The sequence below is a fragment of the Sebastes umbrosus genome, chromosome 9, assembly GCF_015220745.1.
Source record: "Sebastes umbrosus isolate fSebUmb1 chromosome 9, fSebUmb1.pri, whole genome shotgun sequence".
Taxonomy (NCBI): Eukaryota; Metazoa; Chordata; class Actinopteri; order Perciformes; family Sebastidae; genus Sebastes; species Sebastes umbrosus.
Window position 1 is genome coordinate 33044643 of NC_051277.1, and position 27048 is coordinate 33071690.

Below are 27048 nucleotides of genomic sequence, written 5' to 3' on the forward strand. Positions count from 1 at the left end.
TACATCTACATACACAGACGAAGGCAGTACACCTACACTCACACCTACTGTACACTAACACACATTACAGCAAGCATACTTCCATATTCATCTGTAAGTAAATAAAGGCACGCATGTATACAATCGATGAATTATTTGATTTTATGTACATGAGAGAACACAGTTTTACTGCTGGGCCCTGTCAGACACTGTACTCATTTACTTACACCATGCATTGTTAACATTGTGTTTTGTAGTGTACGGTAAGGGTGAGCCAATCAAGAGAGAGAACCACAGGAAGGGCTCTGTGGTGAATGTGAACCCAACCAACATTCGACCGCAGAGCGACACGCCAGAGATCCGCAAGTACAAGAAGAAGTTCAACACGGAGGTTCTCTGTGCTGGACTCTGGGGTTTGTAGTTTTATATTGCTTGTTTCTGGAGGAGTGTTTTATTGGTCCCTGTGTGTGTGTGTGTGTGTGTGTGTGTGTGTGTGTGTGTGTGCGTGTACTGTATATTGTAGATGTGTTTAGAAACAAACAAACTTTATTGTACTTGTTTTCTTGTCCTATTCTTGACAATGTGCAAACTCCATCTAGTGTTTATTTTAGAATGAACATCATTCTACAGATTCACTGATGTTTTACAGACACAGTAGATGGATGCATGACGCTGTATGTTGTGTCTGTTGTGTTGTGCAGGTGTGAATCTGTTGGTGGGGACAGAGAACGGTCTGTGGCTGCTGGATCGGAGCGGTCAGGGGAAAGTCTACTCGCTGATCAGCAGACGAAGGTTTCAGCAGATGGACGTGTTGGAAGGACTCAACGTGCTCATCACTATATCAGGTACAGGTACTTCGAGGTTCAAGTATACACTGACACAGATGAATGCATGCTTACATACAGTTCTTCAGCTTTCATATAGAGCACCTCATATAAAAGATAGAAACATCCATAGCCTTCAGTAGCTCCAGAAACACCCAAGAACTTTCAATTATCTGCATTCACATTTAGGATATTTGACAGAAACAGACCAAACAGAGTGTAATTCAGCCACCAGCCTTGCTCATATCTAAAAATATCTAACAATAATGTGAGAAATAGTTGTTCTTTACTGTCTTCTGTACACTTGATGTACTGTAGATTCCACAGTGTTGATTTCCTCCACGTTTGCCTTCTCTGTGACTCTCTTTGCTAATGCTAATGTTTGCAGAACCAGCAGTATGTCGTCATTTTAGATTCCTAAAGGGGAACACCACCTAAATTAAGAATTCCAATATGTTATTTCCATGGCCTAAGAAAGTTCCATAAATATTTATGGACATGAGCTACTCTCGAAGTGTGGAGCTGCTCCATTAACAATGAATGGGAGGCTGATTTTGTGGACCCACAGAATGCTTGTTTTCTTTTTTATACCCAGATGAGTTTTATTCTATTGTAGTGTTGTCATTTGTGAAACAGAAAATGTACCCATATACTCAGAACATTCCCCTGGGTCAGGGGTCAGCAACCTTTACTATCAAAGAAGACATTTTAGGCAAAAAAAAAAATAATCTGTCTGGAGCCGCAAAACATTTGATCATTGTGATGAAGGTAACACAGTTTATAGTCTAAGTATATAGTATATAAGTCTAATGCAGTGAGGGCCAAAGAGACAATGTACTACGGAGTATTAGGGCCACATTGAGGGGAAAAACATCGGAGATTTCCAGAATAAAGTCAGATTATTCCGAGAAAAAAAGTCGTAATATTATGAGAAAAAATTCATAACTTTATGAGAAAAAAAGAAAATAACATGTAAAACTACTATATTATAATATTATGACTTTATTCTCATAATATTACAACTGTTTTTCTCGTAAACCTATGACTTTATTCTCGTAATATGACTTTATTCTTGAAATCTCAGATATCATTTTTTGCCTCAATGTGGCCCTCATACTCTGTCGTACCGTCGTACCATAGACCTACAACAATGATAATAAAAATGAAAATGTAAACAAAAAACAGTTATTCATTTCCATTTTTATAAATCCACAGGGAGCCACTGGAGCTAAAGAGACGCATGTGGCTCCGGAGCCAAATCACGAGTTTGAGGTTTAGCGCTCTAGTTTTTGGATTTGGGAGAGAGTTGTTCATGTTTACTGAAATCTTTGGACTGTTAGACCAGAGCAATAACATGTAAGAATTTTGAAAATGGGCGTAGTTCCCCTTTAATGTTGAGCACGCAGATTAAACATTAACAGCATGAATGCATGCTGTCATCTTTCAGTCCCAACCAGTGGGCTACCTGCAGGTCTGAGAAGTGAAGCGAATGTGGAAGTGCCTTAATCTTCCATTCTTTCTAATGACCAGCAGGGGGCGACTCCTCTGGTTACGCTTTTCTTAGATACAAGTAGGAGGGGGCTTCAAAGCCAACAGGTTGGGAACTACTGAAATAGACCATAAAGCAGGGTATCGTGTAGGGCGGGGCTACCTTGTGATTGACAGGTTGCTACCACGGCGTTGTCCTGTCTGGGAGTTGTCATTTTCATCTTGAAACTTTAACCCTTTCACAGTGTGTTTTCAGTTTTCATGAAAGTTAATTATAACCTTTATGGTCGCCTAAAAATGTCTTATTCAGCGTTCGGTGTTGCGTAGCTCCACCCTCTCGTGCACTATTGGTTGCAAAAAAACAAGATGGTGACGGCTAAAATGCTGAACTAGAGGCTTCAAAACGGCAGTCCACGAACCAATGGGTGACGTCACGGTGACTACGTCCACCTCTTATATACGGTCTATGGTCCCAACCCAAATGGGTGGATCTAGTCAAGACGTTGAAGAATGAATTACTTTCCTTTCACCATCGATTGTTGTTAAGGTGCCCTTGAGCAAATACTCCAGAGTATTGTGCAACTGAATGTAACTGGATGAATGGGAAGGAGAGCACTGATTTCTGGTACTGTTTACTCTGTCATGTTTCATCTAAACAGGATTCACCTTCACACTTCTCTCTCTGTCTCTCTCTCTCTCTCTCTCTCTCTCTCTCTCTCTCTCTCTCTGTGTCTGTAGGTAAAAAGAACAAGCTCCGTCTGTACTACCTGTCCTGGTTAAGGAATAAGATCCTCCACAACGACCCAGAGGTGGAGAAGAGACAGGGTTGGACCTCAGTAGGTGACTTGGAAGGTTGTCAACACTATAAAGTGGGTAAGTACACACTATTGTTTTGGTGGACATCTTTGAGAGCCACATACAGGACTGTCTCAGAGAATTAGAATATTGTGATAAAGTTCTTTATTTTCTGTAATGCAATTAAAAAAACAAAAATGTCATGCATTCTGGATTCATTACAAATCAACTGAAATATTGCAAGCCTTTTATTCTTTTAATATTGCTGATTATGGCTTACAGCTTAAGAAAACACAAATATCCTATCTCTAAATATTAGAATATTTCCTCAGACCAAGTAAAAAAAAAGATTGATAACAGTAAAACAAAATCAAACATTTGAAAATGTCCATTAATGCACTCAGTACTTGGTTGGGAATCCTTTTGCACGGATTACAGCATCAATGCGGCGTGGCATGGAGGCAATCAGCCTGTGGCATTGCTGAGGTGTTATGGATGCCCATGATGCTTCAATAGCGGCCTTTAGCTCATTTGCATTGTTGGGTCTGGTGTCTTTCAGCTTCCTCTTCACAATACCCCACAAATTCTCTATGGGGTTCAGGTCAGGGGAATTGGCAGGCCAATCGAGGACAGTAATGCCATGGGCAGTACACCAGTTACTGGTGGTTCTGGCACTGTGGGCAGGTGCCAGATCATGCTGGAAAATGAAATCCTCATCTCCATAGAGCTTTTCAGCAGACGGAAGCATGTAGTGCTCTAAAATCTCTTGGTACACAGCTGCATTTACTCTGGACTTGATGAAACACAGTGGACCAACACCAGCAGCTGACATGGCTCCCCAAACCATCACTGACTGTGGGAACTTCACACTGGATTTCAAGCAACTTGGATTTTGCTCCTCTCCAGCCTTTCTCCAGACTCTGGCGCCTTGACTTCCAAATGAAATACAACACTTGCTTTCGTCTGAAAAGAGAAAAGAGAACTTTGGACCACTTTGGACCACTCTGCAACTGTCCGGTGCCATGCCATGTCAGCTGCTGGTGTTGGTCCACTGTGTTTCATCAAGTCCAGAGTAAATGCAGCTGTGTACCAAGAGATTTTAGAGCACTACATGCTTCCGTCTGCTGAAAAGCTCTATGGAGATGAGGATTTCATTTTCCAGCATGATCTGGCACCTGCCCACAGTGCCAGAACCACCAGTAACTGGTGTACTGCCCATGGCATTACTGTCCTCGATTGGCCTGCCAATTCCCCTGACCTGAACCCCATAGAGAATTTGTGGGGTATTGTGAAGAGGAAGCTGAAAGACACCAGACCCAACAATGCAAATGAGCTAAAGGCCGCTATTGAAGCATCATGGGCATCCATAACACCTCAGCAATGCCACAGGCTGATTGCCTCCATGCCACGCCGCATTGATGCTGTAATCCGTGCAAAAGGATTCCCAACCAAGTACTGAGTGCATTAATGGACATTTTCAAATGTTTGATTTTGTTTTACTGTTATCAATCTTTTTTTTTACTTGGTCTGAGGAAATATTCTAATATTTAGAGATAGGATATTTGTGTTTTCTTAAGCTGTAAGCCATAATCAGCAATATTAAAAGAATAAAAGGCTTGCAATATTTCAGTTGATTTGTAATGAATCCAGAATGCATGACATTTTTGTTTTTTTAATTGCATTACAGAAAATAAAGAACTTTATCACAATATTCTAATTCTCTGAGACAGTCCTGTATATAGAGTCAGAGTAATAATCAGGTGTCAACTTCTTAAGGTCTCTTTGTCCATCTTGTTTCTTCAGTGCGTTACGAGAAGATAAAGTTCTTAGTGATTGCTTTGAAGAATGCTGTGGAGGTGTACGCCTGGGCCCCCAAACCCTACCACAAATTCATGGCCTTCAAGGTGGGTAACATTTAGAGAAAATGGAAAATGCATCTTCTGCGTTGTCAGTGGGAAAGAACAGAGTTAGGAACGACAACGTTAGCAACATATACTGTGAGTTTGGATTTTTTGAAGTAGGGTTGTATGAGCTACTTATCCATAGTCCGTGTATTACCTACAGTAGATGACGGTCGGCATGCCCCCAGTTTGGAGAAACAGATGAGTACCAACGCAGCATAGCACCCCCACCACCCTCCTATGCTATAGTTAGCATAGCAATACTGCTGTGGACGGGGCTGGCAGCAAAACATATTTTAGCCACCTAAAAGAATATCAATATCAGTTTAAGTGTATGCTATATTTAGAATATTTTCACCACTTTACCTTGCTGTGAGACATTACTTTCCGACAGGGAAATGAAATGAAGCCGTTATCTATGCTCTCTTCAAAGCCACCAGACTCCTTTGAGAAAAACAGTAATTTGACCTTGCAGAACACGAAAGCTGCTGGTCTACCGCTACCTCAATTGGTTAGTTAGTTTGTGTTATTGTGTGACTTTGGTTAGTTTGGATTTACCAAAGTCACACAATAACACAAACTAACCGATGGAGGCAGCGGTAGACCAGCAACTTTCGTGTTCTGCGAGGTAAAATTACTGTTTTTCTCAAAGGAGTCTGGTGGCTTTGAAGACAGCATAGATGGATATAACTGCTCCAGTTCCCCGTCGTAAAGGGCTGTCTGACGGCAAGATAAAGTGGTGAAAATATTCTAAATGTAGCGTACATTTAAATGGATATTGATTTTTTAGGTGGCTAAAATACGTTTTGCTGCCGGCCCCATTCACAGCAGGACATTGCTTTGCTCCCGTCCTGGTAGTCCTGCCTGTTTGGCAGGTGGCGTGCCAACCGTCATCTACTGTTAGTAATACACTGACTATGGATAAGTACCTCATTCAACCCCACTTCAAAACACCCAAACTATCACTTATAGGGATGGCAATGTCAACTTGGACACTTTGGTCACCAGTGAAATATCTGGAATACTAGATGGATGAATGATGCCATGAAATTTGGTACAGACATGGACCAAAAGAAATGTAATAGGGACACTTCCACAGCCAGACACGTGCACATACATGTAGACATGACACATCCAGGCTGTGAGAGTCATACACACAGATTCTCAGCAGAGCTGTGTCCCATTTCTTTTTGTCCTTTGTGGCCTGAGCTACTTTTCCTTCAACGTAGTTTAACCCCCTCTCCTCAGAAAAGGCCCAAAATATACCACCTTGTGGATGTGATAGCACGACTATCTTAGGATGCCTGTTTTATGCAACTGCTCTTCAAATTGTCAAAGTCACTTGCTGATTAATGCAGCAGTTCCAGTTAGATTACTGCTGTTCCAGTTTATTTTAGAAATGCATCATTAAAAGTAATGATTGAAGTGTTCAGACTATCCCTACTAAGTTGTTCTGGTGTCTGTGTTTGTCTTTGTCTACCTAGTCATTCAGATCCCTGCCTCAAAAACCCCTGTCTGTTGACCTGACAGTGGAGGAAGGCCAGAGGTTAAAGGTCATCTACGGCTCCTTGTCTGGTTTCCACGCCATTGATGTGGACTCTGGAACACCTTATGACCTCTACCTGCCTACACACGTAAGAGTCCACTTAATATGTATATATTCATAATATATTCTATGCTCAGTGCATTTGCTCGTTTGTCTGGTTGTCTGTGTGAAGAATAGTTTTTAAAAAGGTCAAACTCAGTAGCTAAGTCTGGATTTGATGTTTCACTGTTATGAGAGTGAAACTTAAAATTGAAGACTACTAATGTCTTCGGGAATAGGACAAGTCTCTGAAACGCTTCTCATCTTAAAAAAGTCTTTCCCCAAAAACAGGTGTTGTGTTCTTATAATCAGGGTTGTCTGATATTCCAGAAAAATACACTTTAAGAATGCAAAAGTTCTTTCAAGTTTTTAAACAGCATGATTGTCCCCATAAACCATTTGTTTCACTCCATGAGGTGGACATACCACTAGACTTTTATTATGCCTCCGCGTCGGCGACAGCCGTTGCCAAAGGCATTATTTTTTCGGGTTGTCCGTCTGTCCGTCTGTCCGTCTGTCCATCCATACCATTCTCGTAAACGTGATATCTCAGGAACGCCTGGAGGGAATTTCCTCAAATTCGGCACAAATGTCCACTTGGACTGAAGGATGAAGTGATTAAATTTTTGTGGTCAAAGGTCAAGGTCACTGTGACCTCACAAAACACAATTATGAGTCAAGAATCCATACGCTAATTATGACAATTTCACACAAATGTCTAACAGGATAAAATGATGAAGTGAGGACATTTTGGACAGACATGGATGTAAACTGCAAGTTGACTGGTTGGCGAAGGCGTACAATCACGAGGCGGTGATTCTAGTTAGACTAAACTAGTTAGATTTTTTATTTATTTATTTTATACTTTCAAATTTGAGCTCATTTTACAACCCCTTGATACATGTAAAGATCAAGGGGGTGATACTCTTTTTATAGCAGAGAGGCTAGTGAGAAAAAAAATCTGATGATCCATTTTCATGGTCTGATTAAATTCTAAATAGTTTTCTCTCCTGTTTCTATGACTTAAGGTGAAAAAAGCTTTTGCCAGGATAATCTTTCTAAGTTCCTTCATTTTTTTCATCCGTGAAACAGGTGGGGGGGAAAACGTTTTACTAGGTGAAAAAAATATTTGATTTTTTTTTACCTGTTTTCACGGATAGAAAAATAATATTAAAGAGCTTAGAAAGATTAGCACAGGGGAGAAAACAATTAAGATCAGACTTAGAAAATGGATCACCAGAATTTCTTTTCCTACTCCATTCTCAGGGATTCCATAAAAGCCCATATCGCCAGTGTATATTTTTTATGAAAACGCTAGATACTGTAATATGAAATATTTAGAGATCCATGAAGTAAAGAGATCTCTGATCTCTGAAGTAGTATCATTGATGTATAAAGAGAACTGGATACGGCGTTGGAGGCAGGGCCCCCGTTCATTCCTATGAATGCTTCTCAGTGGTGCATGAAGCAAAAAGAGCTGGACTTCTGAGTATAAAAGTACCCGGATCTTCCGGCGAACTTCTGCATCCATTGGGCCCATAGAGCAGATGCAGTAGCGTTTCCTTTAACTCCTCCTACCAGGCCTCGCTCCAGCCTCGGTCTGGGTCTCATTCATATGAACGGAGGAAGGGAAATAACTCTGGATTTGTTAGTGCATTTCACAACTTTCAAGACCTAATGGTTTAAATAAGGGCTATTCTAGTGTTTCTGCTGGGAAGTTGATTTACCTAAAAAAGAATTATCCCTGAGTTACAGACGTCTCCTTCCCAATCTAACTCTATGGGAAAAAGTTATTTTGGGCCCGATGGTGTCACGTGACGGACACAGAAGTTGTACTACCACCGTTTGGCCACTACGTAAAATATGCCTCAAAGCCCGGCGCTCTACCTTGGGGATTGGGTTGGACATGATAGAGATATTATTCTCACTGTGGCAGGAGCTCTCTATCATCCCTGACTTCTACTTTGTTTTTCTATTCAGTCAGCAGTTATCTCTCTATTCAACCACATCACCTCACTCCTCTCAATCTCTCAGGATGCACTTCTCCTCCTCCTCTTCCTCCCACTCAGTCTGCACATGTCGTTGCTCTCCTTTATTTCTCCCGTTTTCCTCATTCCACGTCCCTCCAGGCTCCTCCCACTCATTTTACAGCTGTCAAACATTATTCTCTTCCTTTTCCATTCTTCTCTTCTTTTCCTCCCACTCTGTCATCCAATGTGGCATTGTTCATTTGCTCATTTTTATCTTCTCTTTCACTTCATTTACCAAACTATTATTGCTCTCTCTCCCTCTGTATGTATGTATGTGTGTGTGTGTGTGTGTGTGTGTGTGTGTGTGTGTGTGTGTGTGTGTGTGTGTGTTCTTGTACAGCTATCTTTGTGAGGACCAATCTGAGTTTTAGACCTTCAGAGTGAGGACATTTTGGCCGGTCCTCGCTTTGGGACGGACCTTCAAAGGCCTGTTTGAGGGTTCAGGTTAGAATTAGGTTTAGGTTAGGGTTAGAGTAAGGGTTGGGGTCAGGCATTTAGTTGTGGGTTGTCTGTCCGTGGGTGGCAGATTGTTGTGACTCATGTTCACATTTCCATTCAGTCATTATCTTTTTTTACCCCTCGCATGGCGTTTGAACTTTGGTTTAAATTGTAGATATTGATCAAGTGTGCCCTTTCTGATCTTCAGTAGATATTGTTGATGGTTGTAGACCATCATAGGTTGAGTTTATTTAGACTACTTAATGTAATCCAGAGAGTGACACAACACAATCTTACATCTTACTTATGATTTTCCCAATACAACCACATAAAACTTAACACAAAGACATGATCTGGTTTGTTTGTTAGTTTATATTCTTAGCCGAACTACCAGCATGGCTCTAGGGACGGCAATGTCTGTCGTTCATTCACCACTTTAGTTCAGACTAAAATATCTCAACAACAATTGGATGGATTTCCATTAAATTTGCCATGAAATTCCATCCTGAGGCTGAGACCTAATGACTTTGGTGACCCCATAAAGGTACAATCTCCAAGATCTCCATTTCGTTCTCTTTGGGGGGCACCTATGGTGATAAACAGTAAGTGTAGGTGTGTTTTTGGATCTCACTTCTCAGAGATCCAAATGATCGATACTTGTCTTCTCTGTATCGATATAATATTGCCATGCAAAATATGACGATACTATGCTGTATCGATATTTTCCCCCACCCGTAGTTATTACCAATGGGCTTATGTTGGACAAACATAAACATTCTAAATGGGTCACTTTGTATTTCATGTTGCAATGTTTGTTAGTGCAGTAGCTGACAGGAAGTAATGTTGGACCAAAAAGTTGCCAGAATGGGAACTTTGGTCCAACTTGGAATAGTCTTTAATTGGTCTATAATTGGTCTATAATTATAGTATGATGCACTGGTACTCACTGCAGTAATCTTTTTTCATTTCTAGTTTAGTCTCAGAAATAATAATCATGTTGTTGAATATGAGGGCTGACTGCATTTGGTGGCTAAACATAGCAAGCATTTCCACAGTATTATGAAATGTGTTGGTAATATTTGTGAAATCTATTCATAAGATTCTAACTTCCTTGTGCTACAATGACTTATGGAAGTCTGTAAAGCGCTTTCCATCTTCAAAGAGGTTTGTGCAAAATGTATTTGTGTCTTTAAATGTGAACGAATCGCCCACTGCTGGTACAATTAGAGGTACTGTAGAGCAGCTCCTCTTCTGTATGTGGGCATGTAGATCTCGCTCTAGCCTCTGGTGAGTCATTCACATTCTGATTAAATATGCTTTTAGAAAGAACTGGAGAGGTTTGAGGTTCAGGATATGATAAGTACTTAAACACTTTTCTTTAGCCTATTTCCACATACAGTATAAAGTGTAACCTGCATTTCCAATGTCCTTAGCCATTTGTTTTGATGTTTCCTATCAGGGCTGCCCCCTCTTATTCCATTAGTCGACTAATTGGTCGTTTTGGTCTTAGTCCAAAGACTAAGATTTATTTAGTCATTTCTTATGCTTTTTGTTCATGCTGAATGACTAATTTCCAAGAAACTTATGAGCACATCTCTGGTAAAAAAAATAAGATTTAAAGTGAAGCTTTTGTGTGATTCTTTGTGGAGAAACTCAGTTTTACAGATGTTGATTAAATCTACTCATCCATTAGTCGACAAAGTTGTGTGTTAGTCGACAAAGAATTTCTTTGGTGGAGGACAGCCCTAGGTCATATACTGAGAGAGTGCTGTGCACTGCATATATATGGTGTTGAGTGGGTGGCTGCAGCATGGAACAGGGTTCGTCTGGTTTCTATGGGTTAATGGTTCATAGAAACGCTTTCCTCCTCTTTCAATCATTTTGTGATAATGTGGTGATTAAGCCAATTTTGGATCTTAGCCATAGTTCAAGAAACAGAGGTTAACCTGATGACTTTTTGGAGTGATGCAGTACGTAGACCACAGTATAGACTGCATCAATGTCTAACAACTAATTGTGATTTTGTCAGCTGAGATGTGAGCTGGATGTGTGTTAAAAGTAGAGCTGTCAATTGATTCAAATATTTAATCGCAATTAATCTATTATTAATTTATGTGTTTAAAATGTACCGTAAAGGGAGATTAGTCAAGTATTTAATAATGTTATCAACTTGGGAGTGGACAAATATGCTGCTTTATGCAAATGTATGTATATATTTATTATTGGAAATCAATCAACAACACAAAACAATGTCAGATATTTTCCATAAACCCTCACAGGTACTGCATTTAGCATAAAACAATATGCTCAAATCATAACATGTCAAACTGCAGCCCAACAGGCAACAACAGCTGTCAGTGTGTCAGTGAGCTGACTTGACTATGACTTGCCCCAAACTGCATGTGATTATCATAAAGTGTCTGTAAAGGGGAGACTCGTGGGTACCCATAGAACCCATTTACATTCACTGATCTGGAGGTCAGAGGTCAGTTCAGTACAGTTTTTCCTCGCCAAAATTTAGCACAAGTTCAGAGCGTTATTTAGCCTCCTTCCCGGCAAGCTAGTACGACACGGTTAATTCAAAATGCAAATTGTGTTAATGCGTTAAAGAAATTAGTGGCGTTAAAACAAATTTGCGTTAATGCGTAATTGTTGCGTTAACTTTGACAGCCGAAGTTAATAGTGTCACTTTAGAGTTCTGAAAAGAGAAATGTTTCTGAACTGGTTATATACATGTTTCTGAACTGGTTATATACATGTTTCTGAACTGGTTAGTTAAATGTTTCTGAACTGGTTAGTTAAATGTTTCTGAACTGGTTAGTTAAATGTTTCTGAACTGGCTATATACATGTTTCTGAACTGGTTAGTTAAATGTTTCTGAACTGGTTAGTTAAATGTTTCTGAACTGGTTATATACATGTTTCTGAACTGGTTAGTTAAATGTTTCTGAACTGGTTAGTTAAATGTTTCTGAACTGGTTAGTTAAATGTTTCTGAACTGGTTATATACATGTTTCTGAACTGGTATGTTAAATGTTTCTTAACTGGTTATTTAAGTTTGGAGCGTTATTTAACCTCCTTCCCGACAAGCTAGTACGACATGGTTGGTAAAAATGGATTCCTTAGGTTTTCTAATTTCATATGATGCCAGTATTCTTCTTCTAGCTTTAAACCCGTTGAGCCCGATAGCAACCTCCGAAAGATCGAATCGGCACGGATTTTTAAGAGGTTAATTAAAAATCACGTTCTGTTAATGCGTTAAAGAAATTAGTGACGTTAAAACAAATTTGCGTTAATGCGTAATTGTTCTGTTAACTTTGACAGCCCTAGTTAATAGTGTCACTTTAGAGTTGTGCATACTCCAGAGTTTTATAGAGTGCTCCAGGGAGGATATTTTTTTGTATGCCATCCAGGAAGTTAGCGTCACACTGGGTTCCCTCGACAAAAAGCCAATGGGATTGGGTTTTGGATTATTGCTGAAAATCAGCTCTGTGGCAAACACGTTTATGATGCTTACACATTTTGTTCAGCAAGATAATCTTCACAAATGAACACCACTTTTATGATTTTTAAAGTGTAAAAACAATCACCGGAAGTAAAAGGCTAACGTTAGGCTAGAAACAAACTACACAACAGTCACATGAGCGTGAGTATACACAACGAGGCTGTAAAGGCAGGCGAGTCGGCGTGATGACGTTTAGTAGCATCCATTAGCCACTTGTTAGCAACCACCTTTTTAAAGACACATAAAAGCTTCAAAATTCATGAGTGGGGTATTTATTGACGTATTTAATATTGTAAAACAAAACGTTAAAATCTCTTCAGACATTGACCTCCAGATGAGGGAACAGGAAGTGCTAAAATGCTAACTCATTTCTGAGTTTTAGGACTCATTCCTGTAGCACTCTATTGCCCTCTCTGTCTCTCATTCATTCACTCGTACACACCGTGCCAGCCCCCCTTAACGTGTACTACTTTCTATAAGCATGAGGAGGTAGAGGGACGGACATACGAAAAGAAAAACAAGCTCTAAAAATACCTCCCTCCTGTCCTCCTTCGCCATCATTAACTGTGTGTGTCCTGACCTGTTTTTTTCCTCACTGCTCCTCTGGTATATTAAGCCAGCGTGCACACAGCTCCCTACTACACTGGTGCCTTATACTGCTGCTGCTGCTGCTGCTGCTGCTGCTGCTGCTGCTGCCACATCATCTCAGCTCTCCAGCCTCGCTTCTTCTCCCATTTTCTTTTTCTCTCTTATACAGTCGAGAGCGCTATTAAACCCACTCACTTACACTCCAACATCCTCATACTGTAGTTCACTTTCTGGGAGTACTCTTGAGGACACTTCACACTCCTGGGCTTTCTTCACTGCTGTATATCTAGAGACACACACACCTTCTCTTCTTATGTGCGCATCTTTCCACACACCCACCTGCATCAACAGTAAAACGTACTCACTCACAGCACTGATCACTATTTCCTAATCACTGCTAAAAGCAATTCACCTCTTCACAAACACACACGAGCCTAAAGCCACACGCTCACACACACAATACACCACTCACCTACTTAAAGCAACACACACACACGCATCTCCCACTGTTACCTGCAAACTATGTAACAATGCTGATTCCAAGGCAGAGGATTAAGATTGCACTGCGTCTGTGGATGCCTGTTCTGATGCTCAGGATTGTAGTTGCTCACACTCTGGTAATGTATGAAACATGCTCACATAAACTAGATTTAAACATTTTTTGTAACATAACAATACACTCTTACTTCATTATTGTTTCCTAGAGGAGCTGCGTTACTGCAGGGATCCCCTGTTAGTTTAGATGTGAGCTGTTGATATATGTTTCTGAACTGGTTATATACATGTTTCTGAACTGGTTATATACATGCAAACTGGTTAGATAAATGTTCCCGAAGTGGTTAGATAAATGTTTCTGAACTGGTCAGTTAAATGTTTCTGAACTGGTTAGTTAAATGTTTCTGAACTGGTTAGTTAAATGTTTCTGAACTAGTTATATACATGTTTCTGAACTGGTTAGTTAAATGTTTCTGAACTGGTTAGATAAATGTTTCTGAACTGGTTATATATATGTTTCTGAACTGGTTATATACATGTTTCTGAACTGGTTTAGTTAAATGTTTCTGAACTGGTTATATACATGTTTCTGAACTCATTCAAAAGACTGCAGGAGAGTTTTCGTCACCTCCTGCACAATACCATTGAATTTAATTTTCAAATGACCTTTGTGCTTCAATCAGGGACTATAATTAATTGAATTAAACCTCATCTTTGAAAGAAGAACCACATATCACTCTCTTTCTTTCTACTTAGAAAATTGTATCTCATTGCATTTCAGTAAAATCCCATCTGTCCCTCTCTGAACTGTTTTCTTTATTATTATATCTTTTGTTAACACTTGTTGTTTTTCTCTACAGTCTTGTACCTTCGATTGTCTTAACGCTGGCAGGTTGTAATGGTCTTGACCTAAGAATGTAACCTTATTCTTTGATTCTACAACTGAAAGTCATCATAAGATAACCTTTGAATATCATAAAACAGATGGTGATGTCAACAGTTGGCAGGATGCTGTTGCATCTCAGAGTTTGTATATTATTTATGGCTGTGTCTTTATGTTTTATGTACAAAGTATCCAAACATTGAAACAAACTCAACTGTTAGGGGTTTGCAGCCAATTGTGTAGTTTTGTTCATGGCTTCTTCTTTTTGTCATGAATTTGTTCAACAAAGTGTTTATTGTGTGTGTTTGTTGTGTAGATCCAGGGCTCCATCCGTCCCCACGCCATCATCATTTTGCCAAACAGTGCTGGAACAGAGGTTCTGGTTTGCTATGAAGACGAGGGCGTTTATATTGACACCTACGGCCGCATCACCAAGGATACAGTGCTGCAGTGGGGGGAGATGCCTGCATCGGTCGGTGAGTTTCACTCACACACACACATAACTTCAACAGTTGGATCACACTGTTAAAGGTATAATATGCAGGAATTTTCCAAAAAAAAAAAAAAAAAATAGACTGATACCAAAAACAATCCCTCTCAATCATCCCTTCTGACCCACTAGAGGGGAGGTGGTGGTGTCTGTGTCTACAGAGACCCTGCAGCCCTCTGCCTGGATTTTCTCGTACTCCTTATTTTGCTGTGTTCAGGACTCGTCTGCCAATAAGCAGGGTCTGCAGCCCGTTCAGGTCGTCAAATACCGCCGCTTTGTCGCGTCCCTCGAGGTCTAAAGGGCTTTTCAGACAGAGTGACACTCTGCCTGCGTACTCGCTTGTATCTGCAGAGTCTGACTGCGCTCCTCGTGTGAATAGACAGGCAGACAAGCACACCGCGAGTAAAGATCTGGCGCTATGCGTAGCAACCATGGAAACAGCTTCTGTGCATGGACTGTATGTATCCCTGCCGGTACTGCTGTGTGATATATCATATATCCCTAATCACAGCTCAAGTTGTTGACACATGTGGCAATCCTAATCTTTTATGTCAACCACAGACTGTTAAGCCTCCTACACACCAGGAACGTCAGCAGCTCGTGGCGGCTGCGCTACCTGTTGTTTTTTATTTCGGCGTCCGCGTTAACAGGTTAGAGCAGCCACACTGCACGTTTGAGACACGCGTCTCAGCTGCGTCTCTTCTTGGGAATAGAGGTCTTGCCTATTTTTGATGCATGCCGCACGCGTCTCACAGCAGCAACAGACAGTGAAGGTGATCTATTGACAGTATATTAACATCATACCAGCAACATTACTACAGTTTCGATGTCTATCTGTAGAATATGTTACGGAGATGAAAAAAAAGTAAAGACTTATTTTTAAATCAACACTTCCTGCTTTTTTTCAAAATAAAAGCCCTCAGGTGTTTTTTCTGTGGACAGAATTCCTTCATTTGTTAAAACAGGGCTTTTATTCTGAAATATGAGCAGTCAATGCTGTGGAACATGCAGTGACTTGGAGAGCTCCATGAATTGCTAAAGTATGGGGTTTAAATCAACACTTCCTGCTTTCATTTCAAAATAAAAGCCCTCAAGCATTTTTTTCTGTGGACAGAATTCCTTCATTTGTTAACACGAGGCTTTTATTCTGAAATATGTGCCGGACAGTGTTCTAGAACATGCAGTGACTTGGAGAGCTCCATGAATGAATATAGTACGGAGTTTTAATTGTGGATTATTACTATTATTTACAAATTACCACACATTTCTTAACCTTTCTATATATATAATATAAATGATATTTATAATGAAATGAAATGGACATTAAAAGGCAAATTCTATGTACAGTAGAAAGAAAGCCCATTTTCAGGTTCATACTTGTATTTTGTGTTTTTACTAGAACATGTTTACATGCTGAAATGTTAAAAAAAATAACTTTATTTTCCTCATACTGTCTGCTTGAATATACCTGTATTTACCCTCTGTCTGAAACGCTCCGTTTTAGTGCATTTCAACAGAATTATAACGGAATTGCGTTGCTAGGCAACAGTTTGGGTCCATATTGACCTCCTATCAGCTGATGTCATTCACATCCACTGCAACCGAAAAATAAACTGGGACAGATTTAGAATGTTTGCGTTTAAAACTGTAAAAATTGTCTAAATATTGGACATTTGTGACATCGCAAAATTACGGAAATCCTGATGGCTTTTTTCAAACGCACGGTTTCTGAATACGGGCTGTGTGTATTTCTCCATGGATTGAGCGTTTTGATACTTCACAGTATTAATATAGCACTTAAAACTACTTTATGATATAAAAGACATGAAAATCTCACTTTTAGTTACTACTGTCTGACTCTAGATCAGCAGCTGTCCTGAGCACTGAGAACACACCCTGAACCAGATTCACTGAAGACATATTTGGGACAGGGTGGGCTAAAAATAAGGTGTGTGTGTGTGTGTGTGTGCGTGCGTGCGTGCGTGCGTGCGTGCGTGCGTGTGTGTTAGTGGCTCCAGTAGTCATTATTCTAGCATATGGACTGTCTGTAGGGATTTTATTTACTCATACTGTATACACACACACACACACACAATTCTCCTACTTTCTACAGTTTATAGTTGTCTTTATTTTATTTCTGTCTCCTCATATCCATGTCCGCTGCGTCTCTCTCTGTCTCCAGCCTACCTTCAGTCCAACCAAGTGATGGGTTGGGGAGAAAAGGCCATAGAGCTGAGGTCGGCCAACACGGGGAACCTGGAGGGAGTTTTCATGCACAAAAAAGCCCAGAAACTCAAGTTCCTGTGTGAAAGGAATGACAAGGTAGGAGTTGAAGTCTTTGAAGTATCTGCTTCACCTACAACACGGTGAGCTGTATTCATGAAAACATTGTAAACTTGTAATATTATTCCTAAACCTTCGTCTCTCTCCTGCCGCAGGTCTTCTTTGCGTCAGTGCAGTCAGGAGGCAGCAGTCAGATTTACTTCATGACTCTCGGACAGAACTCACAGTTCAGCTGGTAACGACTGGACCTGTAACTCTGGGATCAACTAGTGGCGTCTGCCTTCGTTATTCTGGGTTTGCCATGGTGATGCCTTTTTATATTTCCATGGATAGCGGACGTCATAGAAAGATGAACTAATCATTCCTGGATCCATCACTCTGTTTTGTCTAGTTTCCACCTAAATATGTGAGTGTATCCACAGCTGAGGTTGATCTGGCAACCCCGGCTGAAAGCAAAAAACTGCTTGAATCCATCATTCTATCCTGAATCAGCTGCAGAGACACAAATATCTGAACCTGAGTTTCTGCACCTTTAGTACACTGCCACCTCACCCATCCACGGAAGTGTTGAAAGGTACAACTATCAGTGTCAGCGTCACAGAGCAATGTTGTCATGTCTGAACTCCACAGTTACCTGGAGTCTTTCCCAGAAGGATTCAGGCTGCAAACCGTCACCGCACCAGTGAGGCACAAATCAAGACTCCTTTTGTGTCCAGTTTTATTCAAATCTACCTGGAAGCAGAACTGATGGCTCCATTCAGCTGACTGTGTGGCGACTTCTAATGAACAACAGATCATCAGTGATGATCCGTTCCCTCCTCTCATCCGTCAGCACCGGATTCCACATTCAGCTCACATCACTCCTGGATCAGCTTTTTTCTTTTTCTTTCCCTAAAGAACTCCGTCGTATCAGTTACTCAGCTAACTCTGTGTATATCACTTATTCACTCATATTTGCTTTAACAATGCCTGGCCGTGGTGTATTACTGGATCAACTGATGAAGTCAAGTCCTGGATAACTGTTCTCTTAGTACAGACCAGAGGGGAGGAATGTGTCCTTCTCTGGTGTTCAGCTATTGTCTGGTTCATGTCTTCATGCTAAGCAACAAAAACAGAAGTCCTTCATTCCCTCCAGTGAACATCATCTGTGCATTTCCAAAACTGTGTTGAGACCTAAATGTGGACTAAGAAGGACAACTACTCTATGGCTGCGGTCGAAAAGTCTATTTTGCTTAGGAAGGTTCCTAACGGAGTGAAATGATCCGGAAGTATCTCAGTAGCAGCCGTGATGAGAGCTGTTCCAATCCTCTAAATGCTGAGAAAAGGAGCTTCATTGTCTCCTTCCTTATCTCCTTTAACAGAGGATACACTGGAGCATCCTTTACAGAAGGAAAGAAGAGATTGCCGCCCAACAATTCCTTGCGGCCGCAACATTTAAATTGACGCACCGTTCTGCCGTTCATGAAAACAAACGATATGCTGATCTTGCATAGATTTAACAATCATTTTCATACAGTCATATAGTAATTGGGATTCATGTTGATAAATATGAGAGGACAGCGAAAACCATTTAATTTCTCTTTATTCTATTTATTTATTTTGAACAAGAAACAAATAAGTAAAAAACAAAACAAGACTAACAAATCAAATGAACAGTAAACATATAGCAAACAAGCAATCAACATAAATCATTATGACGTCCAAAAAGGAGAAGGAAGAAGTATACATTTAATGGTTCTACAGCTTCTCCACAACTCAAACATTAGTTCAAAATGTGTCATATAAAGCTTTGTGACTGGTAGCCTATATTCTTTTTTTTTTTATTTCAATTCCAACCTTGGTAATATAATCCTTTATTATATGTTGATGTAAAGTGTTCCAGCAGCAGAAATCCATCTTCAGAACATTGTAGTCTCACCACGGCAGACCCGCGTCACTAACACCCGCCGCCGTCGCATCATAATGACGGAGCCTAGTGAAAGAGCAGTCGGATTCTCTGAACACCACCGTAGTCTTTTCCTGAGTCCTTCTGAATCCTCCTTCTCATCTTTCCTCGACCTCATGACGTTTTCCATCGAGGTCAAGGAGAAGTGGTTAGGAAAAGACATTAGGACGTAATATTTTGACTTTTCGATCACAGCCTATGTCATTCCACATTTTACTTGCCTTCTTCCTATTGATTTCTTTAATCAATTTCCAGAACCACCTGTGTCTCTGATACCTCAGCAGTGTTTTCTTCTTCACTGCTATAAGCAGACATGAAGGACCCAAACAAATGAGTCCCTTACTGTACTGAATCCTCATTCTGTTCATTACCATATTGTATTATTAGACAGTATTATATTATGCACTATCAAATGTTCTATTATTGAAAGAAGAGTTTGTATTTTTCTTGTCTGAGGTGACAGGAAGTCAGTATAGCACCCCCCCGCATAGATCCAATCAGTACAGCTGTAAATATACTGATCCTTATAATAAGGCAAACTGTCACAATTGAATTCCTGTCATTGTTCAGTAACTCTGGACTCTTCATAAGTCATCCCTTATGATCAAATGGAAGTCCACTTTGCTCTCTGCCTTGCCTGAAACCAGTTGTCATGGGGATACTTGCTGCACTGCACACTTTGCATTAAAATGAGTTGAGTAGGTTTTTATTTAACAACGTCTTAATACAGTACCTCACCAGTCCTCTTAGATCCTGCTCTGAGCATTCCGTCCACCACAGATCTGGACCATGACTTTAGTATTGTCGTATTATTCCATAATAAGGACCTCGTACTTTAACACAAGAAATAGCTGCACACGCAGTAACACGCTTAGAACCATTCTCTGCATCGATGTTGTACAGCTTAGGATGTATATATTCTTGTAAGATGCACTGTTTTCTAAATATTTTATAATTGATAAAGCCATCTTTATGTATGTGTACAGAATTATGATCAGGCTTATGAATGTGAAAATTCCATCCCAGAACAGAGTTCGTACATGTTATTTTTCATGATCTTTGAAAGCAAAACGTGAACACGAGCTACTGACGGTGAACTTGAAGGCTCCTGGTCGAAGTGTTCGAGATCAAATAACATATCGTACAAATTCTGTCAGGCTCTTTGCACAATGGCCACCTCGTACATGTTTTCTGTATTATAGCATCCTTTTGAAAAGCCATTCTGTAGTCAGTATTGAAGATAGAACTGATAGCCTCTGGCTTTTGGATCAGTATTTCTCACACTACCAACGTGGGACGCACACCTGTTTTTTGCTGGGTCGCTTTGAGATTATTCGTTGAGCCTAGATGTGATGAGATGCAATGAGCTGGGCCTGTTGTACAGTATTTGCTCTGTTTTTCTTGATATTTCTGTCATTTACACACCAAAGATAAAGGCTTTGATATATTGGCTTCCTTGAATCTAACCCTGTAAGATACCAGTAATTAACAAATCACAACTGACTGTTTGATTTGGAAAGATTTATCTCTATTTTCAAAGGTTCAACATATATTATACACTGTACAAAGACAACACATCAGTTATACGGAGGCCTGGAAGATCTCCCAGGAACGATGCGTCTCGCTAAATCGCAACAAAATATATGGAATTTAATGTTGCTAGTGTTCATATATTTAATAGCTTACATGTCTGCATTAGACAGTGCTGCAGTGAAGAAATAATTGGTTTTACCTTCAAATGTGAATTTGTCCATTTCTGATCCATTTCAATTATACTGTTTCTCCTTTGTCAGATTTTGCTCAAATAGAGTGCTCCAGAGATGACATATTTTTGTCGGCCAACCAGGAAGTTAGAATCGCCCTGGGTTCCCTCGACAGAAAGCCAATGGGAATGTTCCATTGGGTTTTGGATTATTGCAGAAAATAAGCTTTGTGGCAAACACAGGTTTATGATACTTACATGTTTTGTTCAGCAAGATCTTCACCAAATGAACACCACTTTGATTTCTGAAGTGTAAATGCAATTGGCAGAAGTAAAAAGCTAACGTTAGGCTATAAGCGAACTACACCACGGTCACATGAACTAGAGTACACACAACGAGGCTGTAACGGTGGACGAGATGGTGTGATGACGTTTAGTAGTCTCATTTAGACACTTGTTAGCAATCGCCTTTTTAAAGACACATAAAGGCTTCAAAATTCATGAGTGGGGTATTTATTGATGTATTTTTATGTCGTAGAAAATAGCTCAAATCTCTTAAGCTTGTGCCTTATTTAAGGCATCTAACTAAAAAGCCATTCGAAAAACCCACCGACTTCGAGTCGAGGGAACCAGATGTGCTAAAATGCTAACTCTTTCTCCTGTAGCACTCTATGGCTAACTTAAGTAATGTTTTGTGTTACATTATCCTCCATATTATATTTACTCTGGAATGTTGAGGCTATCAAAATTTGCCCCAAATGTTTTATACTCAGTGAGTTTTTATTATGGACTTGATATAAATATTGCAGCTGGTTCTGTGAGAATATGTTCAACTGGAAAATGAACGTTGTGATAACAGCTGTCTCATTGCTAACTTGTTACCAAACGTCCTACGTGTTTCAGTTGGAAACAGAGAGCTAGTTAGCATGGCTACAGTGCATGGACATACAGGAGTGTAAACTCATCTTAACGGGCTAACAGACGCAGAACTGCTAGCTAACAGCAACATTTCAGAACGGAGCGAGCTAGCTAGCTTGTGATAGAGCTTTTAGCTAACATTGCTAGCTAACATGTGGCTAAGATAGCAGAGCAGTTTGGCTAGCAGCAACAAAATGCTTTTTCTCTTTGTACACAGTTACTTAGCTGTGTTCAGTTTCCACATAAGATGAATACAATATTACACAACTACATTTCATATGCTGTGATTCAAAATATATAAAATTGTCAATATAATTTCATAAACATTAATTGAAAGCAGATTTTGGACACTGGAAATGAATTGATTTCTATGTGCAGCCGACAACAACTGCAATCAAATGTGATCAAAATAGATTTGGGCCAATACAGCTTTAGCACTCAAAATACATTTTGAGTCACATAAAACATAAGTGTTGAATGTTTTATCTTGAAGTCACGACATCAATGCGTTCAGACGTCCTGTATGTGAATGACGTGATCATAGATGGGACAAAAGTGAAGCCAAAATATCCTGGATACGGGAACTGCCATCTTGAAGTTTTGACGTCATTTGCAGCCAGAGTCTGCACAGTAGTGATCGGGGGGGGCTAGAGCTGCAGTATCGAGGTCCCGCCCACACGACCGCCCGAGCCAATCACGAGCCGAGCATAGCTGCAGCTTGTTAGCATGAGCCACCTAGTTGCTATGTTAGCACCACGGTAGCTGTTTGGCTAGAAAGACACAACAACTAACCATAATATCTTTATTACTACATTTATGATCAAATTGACACGTTCTATTACACAGACTGGTGACGGTTGTGGAAAGTTAAAGATACAGCTCCTCTCTCGTACAATTCCCGAGCCTCCGGCTCCACGACTACTTCACTGAGCGCACCTGTCAATCACAGCTGTCAATCATGACGTCTCACCCCCTTTTTATAGCATCAAATAACTCATTAAAACCAAACTTATCAGAAAAAATTAACACTTGAACATACATCGGCGTGATAATAACTGCCTAAAATGACAGAAACCATCTTTGGGGAAAAAGTATTTGACGTGTACTATGACTTTTTAGTTTGGCCCATGTCCCATCCGCTAACATGGAGGGGGCGGGACTTATGAGCTATACTGCAGCCAGCCACCAGGGGGCCATCCAGATGTTTTGGCTTCACTTTTGGGGAGCTGTCATGTCGTCCATCTTTATATACAGTCTTTGCATGTGTTTAGAATCAGGCACTATGCTAGCTTGTGGTCAGGTCTGTTGCAGGTTTGGCAAGGTTCCTGAGCAAGACCCTGAGCCATTAGAGTCCAGACAGGATAGGAGACCAGACCAAAACTAGTCCTAAACTACCACAGTGGTTCCATCGTGTGTTCAGCTCCACCTTACATTCACATGGACAATGTACAGCAACAGTGTTTTAGACTTCACTATCCAACACACTCTGTCACTGCTGTCTGGTGATCAACAGTACACGTGGTGCTAGTAAGCACAAGCTAACAAACTAGTCCTTTCATTAATCAGCCTTTTGATTTAAAGGAACAGTGTGTAACATTTTGGGGGGTCTATTTGCAAAAATGGAATATGATAGTAATAAGTATGTTTTCAATAGTGTGTAAGAAACTAAGAATCTTTGTGTTTCTGTTAGCTTAAAATGAACCCTGAGGGAGCAGGTCCTCTTCACGGAGTCCGCCATGTTGCTCCGCCATGTTTCTACAGTAGCCCAGAACGGACAAACAAAACTTTGATTCTAGAGAGAGCCTTTCACGTTTTTACGTTACCTGAAGGCTTCAGTAGTTCTCTACACGCTTGTAAAACTGCGGTAACATGAGCCGCAGAGTGCTAAACCGTGGTATCGCCAGCAAGCGGAGAGGTAATCATTTAGTTGCAATCTGCAACCACACCAGAAGAAGCTGCCAAATCCTACACACTGTCCCTTTAAGTCTTTATATCTTTCATAAGAAAGTCAGAATTTGTGAGAAATGTTGTTGTTGTTGATTTCATGTCCCTGCTTTTTAAAGCAAAACTGTAAATGTTTGAGTAGGTAATCATGTTTATCATTGTTATGCAATTATATTACCCTGATCAGATGAGTTATAAATTGGCAAATTTATTAATTCAGTCTTGTTGGCGTCCTTATACTATCGAGTTTTAGCTCAGTACAAAGGTCATATTGTTTGAGATTTGTTTATTTTTCTCTACATTGTTTCACTTAATATTGTGAAGAGATGTGCCAGTTTTCCCTTCAGCATCATGTTTTATCTGCACCGTTCTTCATCCTGCTTTAACAAACAGCCGGTTTCTCACCTAATGATGTGTTATACATGTGGGTTGATCCATTTGTCATCTAAAGCTAAAGCTACAGTTTGGAGACACAATGAGGACGTTTTTTCGTAGGTTATTAGAAACAAACTTCTCTGTCTTCTCCTGCTCTTTGTCTTCCTGTGCTGAACATTTGAGTCTAGCTAAACTAATGAGAGAGAGAGAGATCAGCGCACTCACCGCCTACAAACCTTCCACTGGTTAGGAGGATGATAGATTCTGTTTCAGGCCGCGGTGACTTCCATCTCCATCTCTCCAACCAACTCTTTTCATCTCACTTTGTCAACACGTCTCTTCTCAACGTCGCCTTTTATTCCCTCGGCATCTCTCCTCTAACCGTCTACATCTTTCATCTTTATCTAGCTCCTTGTCCTGTTGAAGGAGGACTCTTTAGCCACTTCAGGACGTTTTATTTTTGATTAACCACACTTCTCAAAATGCACTCGTATGATGAAGGAAATCATGCAGTGTGAACATTTGATTTCAATCTTATCGATACTGTCATTTTTCTCTCATATTTCTGAGCTGCTGCTCATCTGATTCCTTCCTGTGAACCATACCATTACCCATCTGTATTGCATCAAATACTTTTGCATAATTTACCAACCTAAAGGGACTAAATGTAAGAATCACAAATGGCTTGTTAACAGCGGCACCTGTGGCCATTACGTCAATGACAGTCAGCATCCTGTTGCTCGCGCTTGTGCTCGCACTACCGACACACACAAGACTGAACGGGATTGACAGGCATCATGTTGATAAATGTTAGCGACATTAACAGCTAATATCGCTATATATTTCACATGCTTGGCCGTAATATTAGCACACACTGCCGCTCCCTCTCTCTCTTGCTTCAACACTCACTTCATACGTGCACACACACTCTTCGCACTGGCTCTGCTATTCTCCCACAACACTAGTTTTCCTCAGACGTCGGTCACATTCCTGTTTTGCAAGACGGGCTTCAATAGACTAGACCTTTTACTGTGCTTCCGTGGAGTTTGTGTTGGAGTCTGAGTTGTGGTGGGAGACGGTCGTTTTTGACGCTAGCGGACTCCATTTCTAACCGAACGTTAGCTATGGTAGCACACGGTTAGCCCTGTAGCGGAGCTGAAGAGAGTAAAGGCACTCGCGAGCGCGCATGACACACGTCACATCCGTTGGATTTTCCCGGAAAAAACGGGCCCAGGTTCTTCACATTAAAGCCGTCTACAGGCTGAGAGAGGAAACCCAGAAAGTCTCATTTTTTAGGTGAGGTCACGACTTGTTAAACGATTAAAAAAACATTTATATGTGTAAAAACTTACATACAGTCCCTTCAATAGAATCAAGAGTATGGAAAACGGACCACAGAATTGGCCCCACCCTGGCAATGTAACTTTTGCTGAACTGTGGCTACAAGACACAGCGTAACCATAGCAACAAGTAGAAAAGACTTCTAAAGTCGGTGATCTGACTGTAATGCCAGTTACAGACAAGTTTGCTACCATCAGCCACCATAAGCCACTGGTCATACCAGACCACGGAGGCTGTGGTAGGGATAAAACACCGGAGTATATTGAAGGGATCAAGGGTGTGTTTTATTGTGTATGAATAGGAGGAAGAATGTCTTCTATCTGCTTTTAAAAGTTTCATCGCTTTGCGCGACATCTGTTCTTTTCCAGCCTGTGTACAGTATGAGCAAGAGTCTGTGGATGAGCTGTGCAGTTCTAAAGAAAGTGTGTGTTTGTGTGGGAGGGTGTGATGTAGATGGCAACAGGTGTTCAGTAAGCAGGAATTCAGTCTGCAAGGGAAGGAAGGAAGGAAGGATAGAGTTAGTAGTCGGTGGCTTCGGTCAGGTGTCAGTTAAATAGAAGGAACAGGGATGTTGCTTACATTTTTTTTGCTGTAGTCTACAATTATCTTGGTTTCAAAAGCTCAATTTAAGAAAAGGTGGGAAAAAAGCAGTTTATTTAAGCTGCTAACAGAGGGGCTAACAGAGGGGCTAACAGAGGGGCCAGCATGGCGACAGAGGGCACCAAACTGCACGTGTGGATTGAGAATGTCTAGATGATGGTGATGATGAAGAGAAGGAGGAAGAGGAAGTGATAATAACCTTTGTAGGTGTAGATTTCTACATGTGTTCCATCCATTGGCCAAATGAATCTCCCACATAGATAGCACTCATTGTAAAGCACCACTATTGGAGCCCATAGTGATGTACATAGTGATATATATGCCAGACTGGTATCGTCTGTTGATGAGTGATATTTCCTTAAAGTTTAGATTTATAATTTCAGTCAGTATGTTGTGGATGAACTTGATCAAGTTACACAACTCTTGAAAAAGAGTGTGCTTGCAATATGGAGTTATTGATATCACATGACACACAGGACAGTTGGGTTCTTACAAAGTTGTCAATTCTGAGGATACCAAATATTCTATAGATTTGCAGCATACTTAAGAATTTATATTCCCCTGAACCGTTTCATTTCAACCGTTATAAAGTTGATACTTTGTTTTTGTTTTTTTTGCACTGGACCTATGTTTGATCCATCATATACTGTACCCCCCCCCCCCCCCCCCAACCCCCTTCCTGCTTTGAGATGAACACACACTAACTAGTGTTTCCATGTAAAGAGGCAAAAGACAGTGAGACAACAATAAATATGTTAAGTGGTTTGTTGTTGTTGTTGTTGTTGTTGTTGTTGTTGTTGTTGTTGTTGTTGTTTGCTTTAAAAGGTGTACTGACGTGTTTTTTCATTTCAATACTAACTCATCAGAAAACTTAAATCTGATTAAGTTGTGAAACAGTGATGCACATTGCATCTGTCATTGGGACAATCTTCACCACCAG

The 27048-nt window shown here is 40.5% G+C and overlaps 1 protein-coding gene across 2 annotated transcripts in view; it reads left to right on the forward strand.

The window, feature by feature from the left end:
- The window catches only part of si:zfos-2326c3.2 (mitogen-activated protein kinase kinase kinase kinase 4), a 102173-nt gene extending 81495 nt beyond the window's left edge, over positions 1 to 20678 (forward strand). For both annotated transcript variants that reach the window (XM_037779712.1, XM_037779713.1), the window contains 8 exons: positions 237 to 392; positions 681 to 824; positions 3030 to 3164; positions 4890 to 4990; positions 6472 to 6621; positions 14827 to 14986; positions 17183 to 17322; positions 17439 to 20678. In XM_037779712.1, the coding sequence (XP_037635640.1) occupies positions 237 to 392; positions 681 to 824; positions 3030 to 3164; positions 4890 to 4990; positions 6472 to 6621; positions 14827 to 14986; positions 17183 to 17322; positions 17439 to 17522 (1070 nt within the window). In that variant the 3' untranslated portion in view covers positions 17523 to 20678. The remainder of the gene's footprint in view (positions 1 to 236; positions 393 to 680; positions 825 to 3029; positions 3165 to 4889; positions 4991 to 6471; positions 6622 to 14826; positions 14987 to 17182; positions 17323 to 17438) is intronic.
- Positions 20679 to 27048: the final 6370 nt, after the last annotated feature.